The 23,900-nt window shown below is 38.3% G+C and overlaps 1 protein-coding gene across 22 annotated transcripts in view; it reads right to left on the bottom strand.

Annotated features, from left to right (window-relative positions):
* Positions 1 to 6,885: 6,885 nt before the first annotated feature.
* Positions 6,886 to 23,900, bottom strand: part of PUM2 (pumilio RNA binding family member 2) — a 73,198-nt gene continuing 56,183 nt past the window's right edge. For 11 of the 22 annotated variants that reach the window (XM_068937094.1, XM_068937103.1, XM_068937104.1 and 8 more), the window contains 8 exons: positions 19,019 to 19,286; positions 18,332 to 18,461; positions 15,884 to 16,012; positions 15,503 to 15,640; positions 13,628 to 13,753; positions 12,559 to 12,680; positions 10,961 to 11,153; positions 6,886 to 9,844 (listed from right to left, as the gene is read on the bottom strand). In XM_068937094.1, the coding sequence (XP_068793195.1) occupies positions 9,713 to 9,844; positions 10,961 to 11,153; positions 12,559 to 12,680; positions 13,628 to 13,753; positions 15,503 to 15,640; positions 15,884 to 16,012; positions 18,332 to 18,461; positions 19,019 to 19,286 (1,238 nt within the window). In that variant the 3' untranslated portion in view covers positions 6,886 to 9,712. Of the gene's footprint in view, positions 9,845 to 10,960; positions 11,154 to 12,558; positions 12,681 to 13,627; positions 13,754 to 15,502; positions 15,641 to 15,877; positions 16,013 to 18,331; positions 18,462 to 19,018; positions 19,287 to 23,900 lie in introns of all 22 variants that reach the window. The other 11 variants (XM_068937093.1, XM_068937102.1, XM_068937095.1 and 8 more) reach the window with 2 other exon arrangements.

The following is a 23,900-nucleotide window of genomic DNA, read 5'->3' as shown; positions in this document are numbered from 1 at the left end:
CCAGGAAGTTCTCTTTAGTCTCTTTTGTATTTCTGTGAATCACTTGCTCGTGTAGTTAACTCAGGACAACTCACTTGTAGTGATTAACACTGTTTGCAGTGACCCTAAATAAACCTTTGTGACCCTAAGTCATTTGAGCACAGGATGAGGTTTGCCCTAGCATGAAAATAAGCATAGAGAGAAGGGTATCACAGGAGCATACAGAGGGGAGGCTGCTGCTTTTGGGAACTTCAGAGAAGGGGTGGAGGAACAGGGATGTTAGATGGGCACAGGGATGTTAGAGGTGCACTGTATCTGTGGCACCCACTGCTTAGGTAAAGCAGTATTTACTGACTTTCTATCTAGGTGCCAGCCTGGCTCTTCCAGGTGGGCGTTTCTGCAGATACTGTGGGCCTGCGAGTGGCAGAGGCTTTTTTCTGTGTCTCAGCAGGGGAAATGATGAGACCAAGATGTGTAGGTTGGGTTCCTGAGGTGCAGTCCCTCAGGCTGTGCATGAGAAACTGGACGCTTCATAGCTGCCTGCTGTCCTGTAAAATAGGGACTGTGATTTTTAGTGGCTTTTTAGTGCCGTGATGACTATATGAGAAAATGAATACAACTAGCTCTTGCCGTGCTACAGAGACACATTATTTGCCTAGGAGAGGTGGGGACTTCAGGCCAAATGAGGTACTGTCCTAGTTTGTGATGGAGGCTCTTGGATGCTGGAATAACTTGCATAAAACTTCTATTAAAGTTCTTCCTTTGAGAAACAGTGCCCATCTGCCTCTCTGACCTTATCAAATGTACAACATACTTTTGAAGTTAGATATCAGGATTTGCATAAATCTATGCTGTATTGCTGGTTAAAAAGTTCCAAATGAAGGTAAAAGTTCAAGACCTTTGACCAAAATATACCAGCACTCAGCCCACAATGTCAGAAACATGGTAGCTCTTTGCTTTCAAACAGCCAAAAGACTTTGGTTGGGTGTTTCTACTATGTGAGGAATTTGAGTGTGCATGTATAGTTACAGGAATTCTTCCAAAGCAGGTTTAATACTCCTACGTGGGCAAAAACACTGTGGTCTTGGAAGAAGCAAATGCTAGAGCAGAGCAGTTTTGAGAGCAAGGTTAGCTTGCATCAGAAGTTTTAGTTCAATTTCAGTAACTAGAACAGACAAAACATTTGCATCATTGTGGAAAATACTGGGGGTTTTTTCAGCAAGTTGACGTGGTCTGGATACTGGACTCAGCGCAGGTCTCTGAGGAATGCTGTTCTTGGGCTAACTTAAGGTTTTATCATTTGCTCCCACCACCAATCACAACTATCCCAAGAGTTTAGTATGACACAATATACAGGTTTTCTTCTTGATTAACCAAAAGGATGCATCTTACTGCAATTATCTTACTTCATTTAGCATTTAGAGGCCACTCACACATTTCCGCAGATATTGACTGTCTCAGCTCTGCGTTCAGTGACTCCACTGCCATATCCCTCCAGGCGATGCGGTGCAACTCTCAGCCCTTGCTGTCATAGCGTTGATTCACCCGTTGATTCCCCACCCATCCTTTGCCCTGGACCTTCTCATCCATTCATTAGGAGAACGCCTTTGCCTGGATCCTAGTGTAATCCCAGTCCTCTCCGTAGGGCCACCAGGAGGGATAACGTGTCTGAGTCAAGGGGCTGTTTGTGCTCCTACCTGTGCCACAGGGTTGGAGTAAGTGTCCCTCCAAGGGAAAGGCTGCAGCAAAGATGTAACATGTTTCAGCTCTGCCTGACCTGCCCTTCAGCACACTTACGGGCAACTAACCCTCACTACCGTGGGAATATCAGCCCTGGTGGTTGGCAGAGCATAGGGCAAGAGGGAGGAGAGCTGGGGGAAGGGGGTTATGGGAGAAGGAATGCATAGATGGGGAAATGGAAGAAAGGAGGGGAGTAAGGGCTACAACCCCTGTTGGGCTGTGGGGCAGGTTTATGTAGTGCTGATCTGCATGTCCTAAGGCGGAGAGGGAGCTGGGGGTCTTGCCTTGGGCTTAAGCTTTGTGTGGCATGTGTGCATGCTGCCCACCCTGTTCTGATGAACCCTAGGCAGCATTACTACCTCTGGCATGGCAAACAGATGTTTTTATCACTTCATTTTTTTTAATTTTCCACTTTCTGTTTGAAATTTCGTTTCTTTTTAGTTGATGGTAAAAGTTAGCTGTAGTTCACAGGCAGGCCTGGAACAAAGGTGGTGATGTGCTTAAAGCTGTCTTTTCATTATTAATGTTTTTTTAAAGATAACATTTGGTTTACAAGATGCTCCTTCTGCCTCCTCCCCCCCCCCCCATATTTATAATCAAAAGACTCATTATGGTTGCTTATTAAATGGTGGTTACGATAACTTTGATTGTGTGTGTGGGGCGGAGGGATGGGTATATTTTGCTTCTCCATCTCTCATCCCATCCTATTCTGCAATATAAAGCTGTTCTCTAACTCCCACCCCCTTCCAGCCTATTGCTGCTTACTACTCCCTTCCCATTTCACCACTGATTTATAAAAAGTTTCTCATTGGTTTCTGGTACTTCCTAGGGAAAGAGGCCCCTTCCCTTCGCAGAAGTGCCTAGTGCCATCTTAGATGTCCTTCTGGAGCCGGAAACTGGAGGCTAGGCAGAGGCAAGATCCTGTGGGATGTCTTGACTGCCCTGTTCAGGGGTCTCAGATGCACCAGAGTATCTCAAATGGCACCAGCCACCTACATAGGCTGAAGGCTCTGTCCCAGTGTACACGTCTGCACGGAAGTCTTTGTATCTGATGGAGTCTCACTTGCAGCCTTGCTGAGGGCGCATAGCGTGTGACTATTGGGGGAGTATCCCTTCTTTAAGTGGACAGCGGGAGCTGTGCACCACTTCATATAAGCGTTGCGTGAGTGACCTTTAATGCTCTGATCAGACCTCTGGGCTTCTGGTTCCCCACGGGTCTGAGGGGGTGGGACACAGGTTAGGGCTGGATGTCCTATAGAGCTCTTTCCCAGCAGGGAGCAAGCTCCTGTGACTCCCAAACTGGGACAACTAATCAAACCTCGAGTTCTCATGAGGCACATGACATTTCAAGGAAATAGGAGAAATCATGTGAATTTTGGAATATTCAAGACAGTCAATCTTCATACAAAAAGGTTTTTAAAGAGCCAAATGGCCCAGCTGAATGATGTTAGTGTATAGCATGGAGCTCTGACAAGAGCGAACTCTGTTCCATTCATCCCACCCCTTCGTGTGGGGATTGATTCTGTGGCTTGCACTGAGTTTGCCCATCCTCAGCTCTTGAGCCAAGCTTCAGCTCTCCATGACACTTGTTTTCTGAGTGTTCGCTCTAATTGTTTTATTGGCTTCTGGAGGCCAGCTTATGTGTAAGGGTGAAGAGCAGGAAACAGTGCTGAGGAAGACCCACCAGAGAGGAATTTGAGCTGAAGCTTTTCCTGAGATCCTACTCTCTGTGAGAAGATGGTCTCCTAGACCATCCTGTTCGTGGCAGCATTGAGTATACTTTCTGGTGACGTATGTCAGCTCTCAGACTACAGAGAAAGGGTGTAAGGATTATACAGGGGAGGAAAGAAAGATGTTCACCCCTGACAGGAGAACCTCCAACTCTGGTTCTCCTGAGGTAGGACAGAGAATTGGGTGCTTATGCTTTGCGCTCGTGGAAGAAGAGAATATTGCTGTGAATGTAATTTTTGTCATAATCTCCCTTGTTGGCCAGCCTGTCTGGCACTTTCTACATGCCACCTTCCTATGCGTTGCCCTTGCCATAACACTCCCCTTCCTGCAATATCCATTTGCACTCAGCAAGCAGTTATGTTCATGTGTCTTTGGGGATTTTAGTTTCTTTTGGGACCTACTTGAAGTGACATCTGAAATGGCTGTTTTTTTGTTAAAAGTGCCTTGATGGGAGCAGACTGTGGTCTTGAAGCCTTGGGAGTAGACAGCAAATTTGACCTGTAAAGAGAGGGATCTCAACAGGCTTAGCCAACTCCTCACCAGTCGCCACAGTGGCTTTCATGTGCAGTAGTGGAGTAACACTGTGGCTCCATGCTGCTGTGGATATGATCTGTAGCCAGCAACTGTAGCTGATGTTTGTGAAACCATAGTGTGTGAACCTCCCTTGTGATCAGCAGCCAAGCACACTGCGTTCCCTAAACAGCCTCCACCACTTGGGCGCTGCTGTGCTGAGGAAGGGTTGTCTCGCTCCCTTCCTGCCTTTAGGTTTGGCTGGGAAAAAATATGGCAACTGAGATGGGGCAGGGCTGCAATGCTATGTGCCTGCCAGGAAATCTGAACTATCTGGGCAGGTCTTAGCTCAAACCAAGCTTGCTATGGATGCTCCAGCTCAGCCTACTACCAGCTTTCTTTCTGTCATGTGGTCTAGTATATCAGCTGTATCACCTGCAATATGACCCTGACTCTTCTCTGGATATCTAGATACTTTAGGGCTAGGTAAGCAGTGTGCATGAAGAAGAAGAAAAGACAGAAGGCCTCTTGTACCAAGAGTACTCATGCTGGTGAGAGAGGGTTTGTTTTATTTCTGTGTTTTCTTAGTAATGAAATGGGAGAGGGTCTTTAGAGATAGGTCTAATTCCTACTTTTTTGGTTGCTATATAAAAATCCTCAAGCAGTCTCTCCCATTTGTTCATGATGGAGGTACCCTGCTTCCCCAGGGTATATTTTTACTTTGAGTAAGTCTCAGAGAAAGGAGTTGGAGACAATCTCAGGAGCAGAACCTACCCGCTCCCACCTGGGTGCTTTAAGAGTCATGCTCCATCTTGCACCATTTGTGATGCAAGGAATGGTTCAAGTTGTGCTAAAAGCCCAGCCCAAATTCAGCAGAAAGTGAACACACCCAGCTCCTTGGGGTTAGGACATGCTCTTGTGAAGTGAGGTGGGTTTGAAACCCTCAGGAAGGAAACTAATTCAGGCACCTCATTTGCTGGATAAGTGCTTTAAGCATAGGGCGAGCATGCAAAAGGAGCGGCTCTGTCCTAAGGGACTGGTGGAGGAAGGACTCCCATACCCCCTTACTGAGGAATACCAGCAATTTAGATAAACCTGTGTGCTTAGTGTTCCCTACTGGCTTCCTGCTCCAGATGCAAGGTGGTAGCTTTTTAATAGGCTCCACATAATGAAAGTTAATGTGTAACCTTGAGTTTTAGTTCATGCTCTTGCATGAAGCAGCTGCCTCCCTTCCTTAGGGCAGTCACTACACTAGCAACCAGGGAATACCCCACGTGCAGTACTAGATCTGGCCTGTGCCACTAAACTGTTTCTGTGCTGTCACTCAAAAGGACTCTTCTGCATTGGCAGGATCTAGACCTCTGCTAAGTTCTCCCAAACCTCTCTAGCCCATTTCTACACGGTATCCCTAGAGGAAGTAAACATATATCTCCCCTCCGCCCCCCACCAAGAGGTGCTTGAATCAGCAATCTTGAATCACCACAAGTGTTGCTTATGGGTCCTTCTGACATTGTTTACAAATCATAGGAAATACTTCAAACCGAAGCTCGTCAGGCAGAGTGAAATACTGTATTGCCTGTAGCACACACATTGCATCATCAGTGTTGCCGCCCACAGACTAATGAAGGTTTGGGATCACTTCTAGCATTACCAGTAGTGTCACAAGATGTGAATCTTTGTGCTAACAAACTGACAGAAAGTCCCTACGCTGTTGTAGCTTGGGGACCAGCACTGGGAAACCAGAGAGCAGATACAGTAAGTACATGTGTAGAAAAAGATATTTTCAGTTTGCTGGTATATTTGATTTTTTCTTTCTTTCCTCAAGCAGCAAGTTTCCTCAAGAGCTACAAAACCACTAAACAAAGCTACAAAGCTTTCTCTGCTGCTGTCAGCTTAGACGGTGACCAGTCACTGCTCTGCGTAGATTCAGCATTTTGGAAAATCAGAAGTTAAAGATGGGGCTCTAACCTGACTGCAACCTTTCAGTAGCAAATTACTTTTTTGTAGAGTTAGTATTGGGTTTTCTTCCCCAGATCAATGACTTAAATGTAACCTGCAATTTTAATGTTCAGTCACTATGTCTTAAAATGCTTTTGCAATTTTTCTCTCTTTACTTTCCTGAATGACGTATGGTGAGAGTTGTTGTCACTTCACTGTTTACTCATTTTTCTAGTTACCAGTAGGCTGAACATCAAACATCCTAGTAGAACAGAACTGATGGACGGATCAGCTCAATTACCAAGCTACTACACAAAGAGTCACAAGCATCTCTTAAAATGCCTATTTCTCAGAGCAGAGGGCAAGGGGAAGAGTGACAAATCAGTTGCAATCTGTCAGCACTGTAAAACATCTAGTTTCTGCCACTGGAAACTTCAGTCTTTCCCATTTGTCCGATGAAAGAGCATCAGTGGATCTAGCAGGCTGCAATAGAGGTAATAATATTGCTGCTGTTCCGGCCATTTAATTGGGCCAGTTTAACACCAGAAGCACACCCTCTCCCCGTGTTCTTAGAGATCACTTCTCTCCACACCCTAAGCTAAAAACGGTCTTCTGAAAAAGTCCCGGTCAGTAACAGAAAACCCAGTGGATGCAGTGACGACATGGGTAGCTAACAGTTCTAGTCCTCTCAAATACACAATAATTCATTCTGGTCCTAGCTTCACTAGAGTATCTTCCTATATAGCTAAACAATCAGCTGGTAAACGTTTTTAGTAGGCTGAATATGAAGGCTTCTAGCTGCTCAGCAATGGCCTCTAGAAGCTTAAGTGAACTAATACGGAGTTCCTGAATAACCATCTGATTCTCACCTGAACACTGAAGTAGAAACAAGTGCCTTTTCAAAGTTGAGCTCCATAAGGCAGCAGAAAAGTCATGTAACTGAGAATATAAATAGCTGGTTTCCTACAGGAAAAACACAAGACCAGATATATTTCACACAGTGTTATTCACACATTTTCATTTTGTTTTTTTACAGTATATACATGTGAACATTACATTATTCAATATTATCCACCCGGAGTCAAACCTAATCAAACTGGTCCATAAACAGTCTATATCAAAAAGCGATACTTGAGCAAAATGCCTAGTGGTTCTACCCAAACCCTAAAATAGTTGGAAGGAAAAAACAGTGATTTTTATGTTCCTGTACATTATTTGTGCAGAATGATTTTTAAGAAAGTGAGCGGAAGATTATGTTCAAGGTACTAAGAACACAAAGGATGGTAAGTTGTAGGACTGTTTAAATCCAACCATGGCATGAGCGCTACAGGGACAAAGTCCTGGGACATTATCAGATTCTGCTCAGACATCCCCAAAAGTCCAATCTATTAAACACTGAAAAGAATGCCAGCTTTGTGGATTAATAACATACAGCACTTATACACAGGATAAAAATATTGAGAGTTAACATTACCAAGGAAGTGCCTCAAAACTCATCTTGCGTGTGACAATGGGAAAGTTCTTGCTCCAATGACAGGGCATGTACCTCTATGAAGAGGAATTTTGAGAACTGCCAGGCAAAAAAATACGTGGCAATGAGAATTGTGCTTACTAAAAATAATTAGGCCTACTATATCACTTAATGCAGCTATTAAATGACAGATTCAGAAACTAAAGTAGGCCAGAAAAAAGTTTCCCACTTGCCTCCCCGTTAATGAGTTAACGCTACCATGAAAGAAAGAGTAGCATTTAAGATGTATGCTTTAAAAAGACTTAATGTAAATCTCATATAAACAGCAATATGACAGAATCCCTTATACAAGTTCATACCACTACTAGTTCTCCTTCCTTGTCATCAGAGCCCTATCGTAACAGCCTTTTATTTGATCAATACTCAAGACATTGCATTCAACATATCTTGTTGATCAAAACGTTAGGTATGCCATCCAAATGAATGTTTTACACAAAATACTTACTTCAACAACATACAAAGCACTTCCTTTATCTTTCAGAAACTGAATATACAAAGTAGGCTTTTTCCAAAATATTTCCATAGGCAAAGGATTAAAAAGGATTTTAATTATACACATATGGTCACAATTCTGCCTTAAAAAGATCATTGGGAAATGTACATAAGGCCGCTTGTAAATGTACATCATCTTTATGTTACTGTTACAATGTCATATGTCCAGAGAAAAAAAATCGACAGTATCATACATATTTGCTTTACGTTGGGAGTAGGCTATTCAAAAATACAGTACTCTTCTGTACAAAAAAATCATGCCACATTTATTAAGATGGAAGAAGCATTGGTTTCTGTGATAACCAAATATTTCAGTCCATTTCTTTCTCACTATGCTTATTATCCCGACTTAAAATTTGAACAGATTCATTTCCCAAAGTGTCCATATTAACAGAATCAACAGCTATGTTATAAACAAAACATAATGTTTCTCACAATAGATAAAAAGAAAGCCGGTTCATATTTCTGAAACCATATAAAGATAGAATTTAAAAAAATCACTCTTGATTTGCTGAAATAAATTTACATTATACAACACTATATGCCAGGAGGAGAAAAGGGAATGGGGATATGAATATACACTAAAATGCAAATTTGTCCCAAAAAGGGGTAAAACAAATTACATTTACAGCATGAAGGTTTACAAATGTACATCTGTACAACCAAGGTAAGCATCACTACTAAATTAGCAAGGCTTGTAATAAACATCGAAACAAGAGATTTGTTTTCAAACTGTAAACTTACACCTATTGACTACACGTATACAATGCATATATTTATAGGAAGCAAAAAAGCTATCTGAATATTTAATCAATCATGCTTAAATGTTGAGCTATCAAGTTTACTTTTCTGTGGCCCCTTTTCTCTTCATCAATACCTATTTTTCGCATCTACAGTGAGAAAGCAAAATAAATGCTCAACACTTTCAAATCCTTACAATTCTATATGCAAAATAAAAAAATACAAATCTCTACTCTTCCTGCATTGTAAAATTGACTGTAAAGTTAATACAGGGTTCACTTCTTTTCCAACAGTGTACTTTACTGAGTGGAAGTACCACCATGATTTTATTCCTCTACCTTGTACAACAGTTAAATATATAAGTATATACAGCACTTTTATTTTTAATACATTGCTAGAGAAAACCTTAGGGCACCATTAAAAAAAAAAAAAAAGTGTCCACAGCAAGTGATGAAAGCTAGTCTTTTAAAAGTCTCCATTGTTTTGTTATTCCCTATTTTAATTTGCTGTGCCCTGTTTATTATTTGGGTAGTATGTTGTGAACCACCAAAATACAACTTAACTTTTCAACATGTTAAATAATGTTTATGCAGCTGATCAATTTTAATCTGGTATAAAAGACTTCACACAAAAGGGAAAAAAATAAGGATTAATTCTATATACAACTCTATAAACCTGTTGTGCTATGATGTTGGATAGACCTACCAGATTGCAAGCCAGTGTATTAAAAGAATACTGTACTTTTTCCCTTTAAAAACTATTTCAGTGACTTTACAAGGTAAAAATTTACAAAATATGTGACAGCTATTTTGATACAATTACATCATATACAGGCATTCTGTGCTTTGCCAGCCATCCAATCTGATAGGTCTCTGGATCAGGGCTGGAGATATTTTATAATTCACTCCCCAAAAATATACACAAGAATAAAAATTTTACAAATGGATGAACAAAGTCAATAAATAGATTTAAAAAAATCAGAACATTTATAGTTAAGTTGTATGTTTTGATCATTCACAATAAAATTTTTCTTCCATTCCTGGTTGTCTTTTACAACATCCCATTTGGTGGTCCACCAATTGGCCCCAGATCAGCACTGTTCTTCAGGTAGTACTTTTCCAACTTAGCCAGAATGTGTTTGCCATAGGTATATTTACGCAGAGTTGTGATGTGGGGTCGGATCTGTAAGAAGAAACCCATTAGTTTCTTGACAAAAACTAAGTTCACACGTGTAAACAACTGTATCAAAAAATGATGAAAGCTTGTACTTCCAAATTTTAGAAGTTTCTGGAACGATTTAAAATATGATTTTGAACCACTAGACAACCAGTGTACTTTTCACATTTTAAGCAACTTGCTTCTAATGCTGGCTCTCACCTTCATTTTTAGACTGTAAAAATCTCATTTAAATGAGATTAACTGTTGTGTTCCTTTAACAAACATCAGCAAACGAAAAAAACTATATTACATGTTGTGACCAGGTCAGAGCCATTAATAGCTATGCTTTCACATTTGACCTAAGCTACCAAAGCAGGTGAGATCTTGCTGTCCAACTCCTACTACCTTCCCTGAATGTGAGCTAGTGCTTTTATATAAGTTGCAGGGCACAACAGTTCAGCAAACAGGTGCAGCAGAAAGCCAAGCCCCCAAAATCAAGTTTTCCCACTGGAGTAGCCTGCTGACTTTGCTCAGTCAGGATTCTGTGCTAGACCTAGAAGAAGCGAGACAGCTACTTGCAGGAGTGCCCTGTGGGTGACTGCAGGAAGCAGAGCTCCTTGTAGGAATATCCTGGGCCCTCCACTCAATAGCCTAGGACAATAGCGTTTCAATTGCTTCTGTGGATATTTTTAACTAGAAAACATGCTCATATAAGTATGGAAATGTTTTCTTTGAGAATTGCAGAATGGATTTATACCAGCAGCTACCAAATAATTAAAAAAAAAAAATTAAAAAAACGCACACCACATTTCTTCTGGCATTTTAATAAAGACGACACACTACATTTTTTATATTAAAAGTATTTTTACAGAAAAGCTGTTACAAATACAAAACACAGCTTTTAAGACTTTTCTGTATATGTGCATTTTTCGTTTACAAGACAACGCTCAGAGACATGAATATACTCTGCTTGACGAAGTTCCACTGAAATTAAAGAACAAAAATTGTTTATACACCAATTCAATAGTACATAACTAGTGATTTTTAAATCTAAAGAGAAAGGGATTCTAACAGATTAATTAAAATAGAGAAAAGAGGAGAAAGATTTCTCCAAGCCAATAAAACTACATATAAACATACCTTATGCATTATTATCTTCCGCTGAGCGGGTTCAGCCATATCAATCATCTTCTGAACAACATAGTTGGCATACTGGTCCTTCATCATGGTGTATAAGGCACTATGAGGACCATCATTCTGGCAACAGACCTCATCAATAAGTAAAGCTCTTTCAGCACGAGAAGCATGAGTTACACATTTTTCTACCACATTGCTGAAAAACAAGACAAATAGAATGTTACATTTTAAATCACATTGTAAGATAGAAATTTAAAGTTAATCTGAAGAGTACAAATGTCTTAATACCACTGAAAAATGCACTGTAAATGCATGAGGTCCCGATTTCCAAACCTTTCATCTGTAATAGCTGAGATATAAGAAGGTTAAAAGGATTAGCCCCCCCCCCCCCCCCCCACATGTCAAAGAAAAAAAAAAAAAAAAAAACACCCACACCACCACACACACCACATTCGCTGATACTTATCTTATAGCAGGGATTCTCCTCTGGACCTATAGTAGATATAACTGGATCTTGGGTTGCATATGTATTCTAGTACATCTATTTTGGTTGTGGGTCTGCTTCAGATTGCAAGCTGCAATCAAACAAAACTGAGAGAAAGCCAGATACAAGGCTTCCTGCTTTTTGGACCAAGGCACTTTCCTAGATCAGGAAAACTGTCAAACATTTCTTTTTGTAGACAAAGTCTCTGACCTTCTAAACTATCAGAAATCAGAAAGGCCATCCATGATTATAGCCCAGCCGCAAAGTGATTCTGATCCTGAGCTTATGCTTTGGAAATTAAGCAAGTTCCAAGGAGAGGAATATGAACAATTTTATATAGACATAGAAAAATAAGATCCAGATAAACTTCTCAGTGTGCATATATATATATATTTTAAACAGATGCCCCCCAAAATGTCACACTGTGTTTCTACTTAATGTTGATGACAAGGCTGGTCTAACTAAATTATCCAGGATCGATTCTGAAGTATATATTAACTGGAAGCTAAGGTGCATAATTTACATTTCAGCAAAGCGCATTTGAAGGCTGAGTTTTAGGTCCTAATCTTAGGATAACTGACGATTCCTACAATAGTCCTTCAGTGTCTCCATAGTGCATAAAATTTTTGTCAGGCTGAAGCCCACAGCCCCACTTTTTGATGCTAGCCTTTTTATATTTGCAAATTACTTGATTCAGCTGATAGACAGCCAGGAGGTCCCAGCTCACCAGCAGCAGCACATCGAGCAAGTTCTAGGAGCACTTTCACCTGGCTCTAAGGATCCTTCACACGCTCCTCCTTGGAGACTTGGAGCCAGTTCCCTACAGACAGGGCCTGCTCTTGTATAGAGGGAACAAAAACACGTTCCATAAACCAATGGAATACACTGACTGTTTTACTGTAGAATGGCATTTCCCCTTTCCCTTCCCCAAATTTACTATTTCGTAGATAAAATATCACTACTGGTCATCTCTATAAAAATATGAAATTTCAGAAAGCAAGTTATACAAAGGAAAAAAAAAAAAAGTACTGTATCCTTTTTGTAGCATAATAAATAAATTCAATACCGCAACTTTAAAAGGTTAGTGAACCTGTAACAGATGAAGGCTGTGCAATACCTGGCAAATTTGTGCTGACTCAGAGCTAGAACTTTTCCTCTTATTTCTGAAACTATTTTACTCTTGTCTTCAGGACGACCATGCTCCAGTACATGTTGAATAACGTAATTTCCGTATTGATCCTGAAAATAAGATGACTTCAATTTTCTTTTGTGTTCATACCAAGTAATCCATACAGCTTTTGTATATTTGTATAAACTTTCAAAGTACTACTTGCATGGATGTAAGAAAAAATACAATAATGTCAACATTATAGAAACAAAGGGACGCAAAAAATAATGCATCAAGCATTACTTAATGGACTACAAAATTTAAGTCCAAAATGCAAATGATCTTTAAAAATAGCATTTTTCTAAATAATTCCTTTTATGCTCTTAAAAAAAAAATCCTCAACATTAAAACCACCATTCTCTAACAGCTATAAGATCTTCCTGAACTTTGGCTCCCCAAGATAGATACTGTTGATTAGAGACTTGTACAAGAAACTACTCAGAAATAAATGAGACCTTTAAGTTAAAGCGCAGTATAATTCTTGCCTTTTTACGTGTGGAAATTCCTACTGAACACTAAGAATCTCTTTCTGTACTTTAAATTGATTTAATTTCAAAGGCACTTATCCGTAGCACTCATTTTATTCATTCCAGACCAAAACATGAAGTTATGTTGCAGAAGGTCTTTGGCCTTCATTTTGAAAAGATCATTCTTTCTGTGAGGATATGCTACACGTATATTTTGGACAATGTACTTTTGTTTATATGTTGTTAGAAGTTATCTGAAGGAGAACAGAGTGAATCAAGATAAACTACAAAAAGGTAGTCTTTGCAATAAAAAGCATATACTAACTGTGTGTGTTTACAATGCATATTCTAAGCTACAGCCAAAAGCATACAAGAAAGGCTTTTTATGTCTTTTTTACCTCCCAACTTCCAAATTCGTTTTAATTAAAACTATGGGGGTGGGAGAAGAGAAAAACGCGTAATTAATTGTTTCACAAACTAAGAAATAGGAATAATGAAAATAATGTAAAAAAGTTCTACAATGCATTAAAAAAATGAATTTACACACTAACCTGCACTAGCTGCTCTGTGTGTTGATGCAGTTCTTCTAGGATTGGCAAAGTCTGCTCAGCAGTACAGTGTTCCAGAATACGCTGAATTACTCTACAACCATATGGATGAGTCGAAAGTACAAATACCTTAAAATAGGATCGCAAACTGAAGTTAAACCAACTAAAATTTGCAGGTGTTCTAATAATTACCATGTTCAAAAATAGAACTGAATGTGCTAACTACTTTTATTAAAAAATAAAAAAAAAAAAAGGTCTTTCAAATTCAATCTCCCTTAAAACTCTGGAAAAGATTATGATGCAAGTTTTCTGCTCCAGCAATCACACAACTATCTAAGAATTCAAGTTCTCTCACTTAATTTCTAGCCTACTTTGCTGCCAAAAAGAGCTCGAAAGTTTTATCAGTGACACCAGTCACACATGGCCTGAAATTATGTACAAGGTCAGGTTGCCTTAGTTAATCACTATTCAAGTTTTAAGCTTTCCTTTTAATTTTGTAGTTCATTTTAAAATTTGAAGTAATAACTCTAGATTGAATTTTATAAAAAAGAGTTCAATTACTGCAGATGATTTCCACTAATTTCACATTCTAACATATTGCAACAGGTGGCCCGTTGCAGAGACGAAGCTTGTAAATAAGTATTCAAAACATACAGTCAAGATCTTATTCCTTTCGCTTACTTCCCCAGAAGCCAGATTTGTCTTTCAGGGTTTAATTTAGAAGATTTAAGATTCAGTACTGGTCTACCGTGGTCAGAATTGACCACAGAGAATCCTGACTTATTAGATACAAGATCCAAATGATGCGGGCAGGTAACAAAGATTGGTTGTTACTCGACAGTACAAAAATATGCTATTTTTCATTTACCACTTTATATGAGTTTGTATTCTATAAATATACATATATACAATTAATTGGAGTCATAGATAGTCTTCCAGCAAATAGAGTTACATTTACTCAAGGGGTTCTATTTATACCCCTTTGAAACATTCACCCCATACACATTTTCTGATGTTAACAGAAGACCTAACCCTAGACATCTTGGCATGCCATTTGCTGCTGCGCAGAACAACAATTATGGTAATGCTATTGTGTAAAATGTGAGATAAATACATGCTAGATTTTGTTAAGAAACACATTTGGCTAGCCATTAAAGTAGAATTTAGTGACACAGCCTAGTTAGTAAGATTTTTACAGTTGTTCTTGCAACTATAATGTACATGTTTGTCATAGAGTATTAAAATCTTATTTAGCTGCAGTATACTTTCTAGCCTACGGCACAATGTTAACCCTTTAATATAGTGTGTGTGTGTGTGGGGGGGTAACCGCCCACCTTAAATAAACAAATAAAACTACACATGTATTTAACACTAGCCCAGATGTAGAGAACAGATGAATGCATTTCTTCAAAGTATTTCATTAATAATAGAAATGGATTAGGAAACACTGAAAGACAGACTGGCAAGATAAGCAATGAAAGAAAAAAGAAGTCAGAAAGGTAATGAAGAAATACATGCTTGAGATCAGATATGACTTAGTTAATACACCAGCAATGGCAATGGTAAAGTTGTAAATAAAATCTGAAATGGCACATCACAAAACTCAAACGGAAAGCTTGGGCCTATGCCAAATACTTCTATTATTGATATCACACAGCACATGCAGACAGATTTTCCAGAGCCTCATCTTCAACATATTCATCTTTTTACAGCACGTAGACTGCCTATTCACCAGTTTTATCACTCTATTTTCCTGTTTTTCTCCTGCTTAATACAAGCTGACAGAAGTGCTGAATGCTGTCTTTTCTATATGCAAGTGATAGAAAAAAATGTCTGCAAGTCAAAGTAACTCTACAGAAAATGAACTGTTAACATTACCTGTCCTTTGAATGCATCAATGATGAACTGCAGCGACTGCGGCTGAACACACTCGATACATTTTTGTACAACATGGTTTCCATTTTGATCTTTCACACATTTCAGAACATGACCATCCAACTCTTTCACCATTTCATTCTGGGAAAAAAAAAAGATCATCCTTGTCTTTATAGTGATTTTGCCTCAACAAAAATATCCCTTTTTAGCATACCTGCACAATCTTAACATTCACTGGTGGTTTACTTATGTGCCTTATGTATGTTCTAATCTAAAGACCTATTTTGTCCCCCAGAGCATATCATAATGAAGGGAAAGATCAACAAATTAAGCAAGTAAAAAGGTGGATGCAATAAAAAAAAAAATGTTCTAACTTACAATTACCTGCTGGTCAGGTGAGATAGACTCAAGTGCTTTCTGAATAACACGACAACCATACATCTGTAGGGCTAATGGCAGAACATGACCACGTATGCGTGTTGCTAGGGCTAACTTTTGATCCAGGCTTCCAAACTAAAAGAAAATAAACATGGTGTTAACAACGAAGAAATATTGTGACATGATGGGATTTATATGACTAAGAACTTATCATGATGTATTACAAATTTACTGCGCCTTGCAAATGATTCTTTCCTTTTTATTTTTGATGAGTTTATTTACCACAAGCTTTTATTCTTTAAAAATGCAGTGTTTTGTAATACATTCACACTCCACATTCCAGTAACATATCTGCTACCAAGTACATCACCCTTAAAAGGCAACAGAAAAATTCTAAATGTAAGTAGTTTATATTTGACTTTAAGAACATTCCGCACAAACACAGACAGTCTGCAAGACCGTATTTGACTATTTGTAAGAACGATAACCTATTTAGACAAATGATACCAGGCAAATTAATTGCATCAGGTAATCTAAACATATACCAATTCAAATTTGTATTTTGATATATCAAATTTGTACTAGTCATTGTATCTTATACAGTAAGTAAGGTGTAATGGCAAAAAAAAAAAAAAATGATTTCAACCCCCAGAGCTGCTTAACTTCAAGTGACTTGAAGGAACGTCCCTTACCAGAAGCACTTTGGGAAACCTGGAAATACTTGGACTCTGCAGAGCAAAATCAAAACGTTTTTGCATAGTGGCTGGATTAGGGTACAGTGCAATTAACTGTATTTCAGCAACAGCTAATACCCACCTATATTACACCCTCCACTGTGCTAGTACAAATATCTGTGCTGCTCCATGTTGTAGAAGGCAAGCCATCTTAATTGTAACATATATAACCCTGTCAGAGAGTTAGTTTCCAGCCTGATCAGTTCCTAGATCCTGTTTCCTACATGTCATGCAAGCACCTGTGCTGGCACAATAGAAGAGGCAACACAAAAATGAGCAGCTGGACATCAGCTGGGTGGCATCAGCAACTTTTACACAGCACTGCTGAGAGCTGTCAAACCCCACACCCGTACTCACTGGGAGCGCTGAAGAAAGCTCAAGCACCTTATCCTCCCAACTTAAATAATAAACTGAGTCCCATCCTTACTGTACCTAAGGGCTAATGTGGTTTTTCTTGGGAACTTTTCTGCAAAGTTAAGATGAAACACATCAGATAGATAGTTGTTGACAATCCTGAAATTATGCAAAAAACAAACAAAAAAAAGAAAACCAAAAAAGCAGCACTGGATAACTCCTGAGTAAGGTCAAGAGCTTATATACTATAAATAAGCCATATGTTCTTAGCACATACTCTGGTTTTGTAAAAGAATGTTTGGGGCGGGGGGAGAAGACGGGAAATCAAGCACACTGTTTATATTACGCATTAAACATTCCATTCCTATTTATAACGAGCATTTTACTTCTTATTGGATGTTTTCCAGCTGCACCTTCTATCCTACCAGATATTAGGATTTTGTCTTTGACCTAAAGTATACTACGTGAGCTATCTTTTCCAGGTATAAGTTATGGCAAAACACAGACATTGCTTTTTCGTTTCCCTCTGCAAGTTAGAATCTCAGAGCTCTTTGGTAAGGGTCTTTTTACCCCACAGTTTAAGAAAAACAAAGCTGTTTTAAATACTAGTCTTACTAATACTGGATGCGGAAGTATCTCATGACTCCCCTTCTCTAAAATTCTTCTGAATACATTAAGTTTTATTCGAGTCTCTTCATTTACAGCACTAGACAAAGAGTTCACAGCTATTTATCTGACTACATGAGCATTTTCAAGACCCACTGTTTTGCATTTATTGATCACTGCATCTTGACAGTGTCCTTCAAATCTCCACCATCATCTGCTGAAAGTCTCCATAAATTAAGCTGCAAGGCTTGCAAAGCCCAAGTATGCACCACACACAGACCTAAGGAGTCTGCTTTCAGAACAGACTACAAGTATATCCTGCTGCCCTTTTAAAGCGTGCTGTACCTAAGGATGAAGTACTGGATGAAGTCTAAGATTACTTCAGAAATTCTATCTAGTCAGATTTTTTCAAATGATCTGAAAACTTCAATTACAATAAGAAGCTATGTTTTGTGCTGTTTTCTGAAACTGTTTTTATAGCTCACAAATATAGAAACTTAATTATCAATACAGCAAGAACAGTCTATGCTGTTCACCAACGTATGCATCACCAACATAAAGAGAAAACTATGCCCATTATCTTCTGGCTTGTTATGAACAAAGCTGGGGACAAAGAACAGGAAACGTGCGTGCAGTTGCGTTCTATGGTAAAAGTCCAGGAGAGTTCTGCTACAACGTTAAGAAAAAATATTTACATTAAATCAGATTTTATAGCTTCTCATTCACATTTCTGTTCATGCTCTTAAAGTGTTATGCTTACCTCAAAGAACTTCTGTATTACATAGTTTCCAAACACATCAGTCATCAACTGATATGCTGCTTGCAGAATCTCATTAAATACCATCTGGCGTTCAGCTGGAGTAGCTCGCTCTAGCTTTTGTTGTATAAATCTAATTGCAAAAAAGAAGTAAAAAATATAAAACATAAAAAAAACACAAAAAAAGAAAACCTCTCCAACACAGTTTCAATGAGACACCTCAGTATTCTAAAGTAACTGTTCAACGTTTATAAAAAAACTTATTAAAATGAAAGTAGTGCTTTTACATATAAAAGAAAGCGTTTTAGAATAAAGATGCCTAAAAACCTTTCATTTGAAAAGGATTAAAGATGTAAAGAATAAGAACAATGACGCATAGCCGAAAAACACTTTTACATTCCAGATGCCAGATAGTATTTTGATTTCTTAATCATTGCCTTTTTATACTTTAATATTAGAGTTTAGAAGTTTAATTATGAGACTATCCCGACACTGCAAGGAGCTAGTAAATTTATACTACTTTTATAATGAACTTTTTCCTAGGAGGGAAAAATGTCAGTGTAAGAGCATCTGCCCCAATTAATGGCATGTGCCGTATTAGGATGATAATCAACTCACTGAAGTGTGTTATGTTAATACAACAATACCCAAGCAGTAAAACATTATCATTAACTTCATCATAATAATTACCTAGAACCATGCTGGTCTTGAGAAAATTCAACAATATGTCCAACAAGGTCTCTTAGTTGAAGGTTAGGGAAACGATTATTTCTGAAATCTTCCAGTAATCGACTACGTCCAGAAGGCATAATATCAGACCTACTGTAACGAAGACGTGAAGGGGGGAAGAGCTGACTGGTGGAGCTAAAAAGACTGGAGGTACTTGCTGCACTGCGATACTTTGCTTCTGCTCCAGGTGCTGCAGAAATATAGCGACCACTACCATTTGTCAGTCCTCCTACAAGGAAGCAGTTCTGTCAGTAAAAGCCATAAGGAAAATAAGCAACAATAAAATAAGAAATGTACTAGAACTATGGATACCCTGGAGCCAAAGAAAACAAAACAGCGTTGTCTTGTTATTTACATTTACCTCATTTTGGTTGGAAGAGGGAGACAGCTTTATCTTCAAAGAAATAAAACCACTCTCCTCCTCATTTTTATTTTATGTGAAGGGCGACCAGGAGAAGAAAACCTCATTAGAAGAATATAATGAAACAGGTAAAGTGACCACCCATTCAGACCTACAGAAACTTTAGAATTAGGTGGGCCTTAGTTTACTGGGCAGATTTTCACTTCACAAGCACAACTGACTTGTACCCTTCTTAGAGTCTTGAAATCGGCCAATTGTGTCAAAATAGACCATGAAGTCTGAACTACCCTTCAGTCCCTACTGAGGTACCTTTCTGTTGATTTAAAGCGTGATAGGGCATTTTTGGGGAGGCATGTGTTGTGCCTCTAGTCATGCTGTACCTGTTCTGCAGGAAGTTAGATGACCAGCATCCCAGGCTTTCAATCTGGTACCTCTTATAAGCACTAAATATGTCAAATTTCAAAATGGTAACTAAGAATTTACTACGTATTTCTAAAGCAACCAAAGGTATTTTAAATTGAAGTTCCTTTTAGAAACATATAGTCCTTTCCTTGCTGTGAATACATTAATCACTCTTATGATGCTTTGTCTTTCCTTACTTTCTATGAACGGAATTGCTTTGCTTTGTTTAGCTCCTTTTGCTAGCGATCTCGTCTTTAACTATCATCTCACAGCCCCATGAATTTCTTCTCACATACTATTCCCTAATCAGTTTATGTCATTCTGAACTTGCCCTCAAGGCCTCTCTTCCCTCCACTTTACAACAGGCAGCAATGATCATCATAAACAAGCAAATAATGCATCTTTCATGGCTACAGTATGATTTTTAAAAGGAATACTGCTATCATAATACAAGAAATATTCAAGGACACATTACCACCTGAAAACCTCAAGTCTACTTCTGCAACAATTCAACCAGAATTATTAGGGTATAAATTGGAAAAGGAAACTTTTTCCCTTTCTCTTCAAATTACCTAGAAAGTCACATAATAGCTGGAAGCCCTTTCAACGTCAATAAAAGAAGTATCTAAATTTGGATTTTCAAAACAAATTGCAGTATGTGCTGTTTGAATGGTGCTCTATTACAAAATGAATTAAAAAAAAAAAAATGGCTGACAGTGCCCCAGCCAAGCCTTCCTTTCTTCTAAGTATTTACAAGGCCAGGCAATAATAGTATTACAGAGGGCTCGTAATATATTAATGGTCAGGTATCTTTTTCAAAAGGTCAATCTGAAATATCAGAATCTGAGATGTTAGTATTCCGCAAGACATATCAAGCATCATATTTATTGCATGGTATGGAATTATGCCTTAAAAGAGAAATAATTAGTATTATATAATTAGTTTTGCAAAATTCAGTGGTGAGAATCAGCAAAGAATCAGTAAATACTTGAAGTTCCACAATACCTTAAAAAAATCTAGATTTCTTTTTAATTAAAGCCTCTTAATTCTTCTTAGTCAGAAAATTCAGGTTTCTTTAGCTATCATTTGTAGTTTCTATTGACAATCACTATTTCCAGAAAAAGACCAACAGTGACATGATACTAACAGACAAAAAGGGGGGGGGGGGGGAGGAGAAAAAAAAGAAACCCAACCTTCTGCAGGTGAAGCAGGATGCAGAGACTTTGGTTCTGCAGTGATTTTTCTTCTAGGACCAACCTTCTGAACTATGGAAAAACTATGCCTATGAAAAACATGGTATTTCTGATCTAAATTATTTAAATATATGAAAACTTTTCTTCCCTGTAAATGCAGCATAGTAACATTATTTAATGCCAGAAGAGGGCAGCAAAGCCTGTTTAAAAGAAAACATTAATAGGCTGCTTTCATTTTACAACGTTTGTGTATTACTTTACTGATCACATGCTCCATTCTGTGCCCAAAACTAACAGGGTAGCTCTGATTAGGAGCTCACAAATTGTATAGGTCTAATTAACATAAACAATCCTGATTCATGCGTGCAGTGCCATGAACTGTTTAAGCATGGTGTTTTAAAAACTGAGCCTCCACATGAGAATGAAATAAATGCAACAATTTCTTGTAATTACTGGATAAAGCAACTTGCTAGCCTTTAGTAAATACATTAAATGTATCTAATAAAACTTCATGTATATACTTCGAGAGTCTCAAGTCTTTCTTCAATTCAGTTTGGAAAGCGTCCCTTTAAGACTTTCAAGAAAATTACGCTGCAACTGGGAGACTCCTGTGAAACTAAGTTGATCATGTTAAGCTTGATCATAATATCGGACTGCTGAAAACATATCCATTATGCCTAGAACTACCTTTCACACTTCAAAAGCACACGCAAAACGTAAGCTTTTAAACCCTGGACAGTATAAAAACAGTGATTTAATTCTTCTTCTGAGGCAACCTTTTATTACAGCAGCAGTATGATAATTCAGATATCACAAGGGACTACTTTCTTAAATATTATACTCCCATGAAAACTTCAGTCCAAAAATATTAAAGTATTATTATGGACATTAAAGAGACCTGGTCTCCTCCCTTCGGAAAGCTTTTACTGTTAATAACTTAGAAAGGAGTAACTGAAATCTGAACTGCAGTTATTAAAATCCTCCTGGATAGCCTACCGCATCAGCTGTGTTCCTGAAGAACTCACAAAACTTTTACAGACTCCGATTCCAAATTGGAAAGGTAACAGACCAGTTCTTACAAATGATTTGGGTCATTCATACGCAACAAGTTCATACGCATTTGTTTTACTCAATAAAGCATTTTATTCAATACAGCACCTAGTCTAAACTTTTGTGCAAACGCTCTTAATTTTAAAAGGCTGCTATCAGGCATCAGGTTAGGCACACAATTACAAATCATTGCGGAGGAAAGCGCAGTTTATCTAACCACTGCAGTGAAGAACGATCACTTAGTTACCGCTTCTGGTCTGATAAAAGAGAGCTCTCCAATGCAATGAAGTAAATACCAAGTTGTTTTACAGCTTAATTCAACCTGACACCCTGTGGCTAGTCCATAGGGAAGAAAAAGCACAGAGGTGTAAAGGTGATACAGGCCATCTAAGACAAAGCCCTAGCAAGTTTTAAGGAGATAAAGCACATTAAATTGCTATCTCCTTAACTTGGATAACAGATGTATTTAACATAAAGGAGAACATGAAAAATATTAAAAATCAGATCTAGGTAAATTAATTTTTATAGCATTAGTCTGTTAGTACTTATTACCAAAGAATTTGTTCAGTACTTTCTAACTGAGACATAAAACAGATTTACTGCAAAATAACTGTTTAAAACCAGTTAGCAATCTTATTTTCTAGTAAAATATATAAATGTAGTGTTAAATTGTCAATTTCTACAAAACATTTATATGTCTGTACAGAAACAGCTCCATCTTATCCTGAGCTAAAACAATAAGCATTTCATCTTCAACAAGGGAAATATAAAGGACTCCATATATAGACATACGTGTGTGCATATATACACATACCTAGATGTATATATGCATACACAGACATATATATGTATAAAATGAATTCAAGTGCTTATTACGCCTGGTTTATAGAACTCCTACAGAGTAGGTACACAGCAGAGGCAACACAAGGTTCCCCATACTGCCTTGGCCAGGGGCCTTGAGACTCTTACCCAGAACGACCAATTCTTAAGATAAGACATCAACCTGAACTGTTAACAAGCTTTGCTTATAAAGCACAGACAGACAACAATTACCTCCCAAAAGCCCAGATTTTAAAAACCTATTCTAGAACAAACACTTAAAATGCTGCAATGTACCATCCAACAAAAAGTAAGCACTGCCAATCTAAAAGGAATGTTTATAACACAGGAAAAATGCTTCTGTATCATCTTTCCATCCCTGGGAGTGAAAGGGTAGTTCAAATTCATGACCTTGCTGCTCCGACTCACTACAGTAAAGGAGCAGTTACAAACAACGGACAAATCCCCTCAGGTACAGGAAAACTGGCACTAGGACATAAAGTCATCAGTGCCTTCCTGTTTTAGGATGTTGGAGAAGAATTTGTGCGAATATATTAAGAAGAGTAAAATATCATGAATTTCTTGTAGAAGGGAAATCGGTCTTTTAAGCTACAAATTGCACAGTGTCTGACAAAGGGGTTATAAACCATGCACCTTCCCTAGAATTGTGCTCTACTATTCTGGTGGCTGAAACAGGAGCAACCGAGTTTGATGCCCAATTTAAAATGGTTAAACTCAGCTGAACCTGTTGATATAAGCAGGCAGGACAATAACAGCCTTGAAGGAGGAGGGAAAGCTGCATGTGACAGGCATTATCAGAACATCAATGGTAACTGCACGCAGACATGAACTTGAAACCGTTGTTCTACTCTGAAAAGTGACTAGGTAAGAAGCATACCCTCCTTAAAATATACTCCCTGTTTGTATCCAGTTGTATCTTCTTATATGGTAAGAAAGCTTTGCCTTTTTGTTTTTTGTATCTGAGAAAAAAAACAAAACAAAACATCTTCCAGTAGTG

This window comes from Struthio camelus, chromosome 3 (genome assembly GCF_040807025.1).
Source record: "Struthio camelus isolate bStrCam1 chromosome 3, bStrCam1.hap1, whole genome shotgun sequence".
Lineage (NCBI taxonomy): Eukaryota > Metazoa > Chordata > Aves > Struthioniformes > Struthionidae > Struthio > Struthio camelus.
This window is presented reverse-complemented; position numbering and strand designations above follow the sequence as displayed.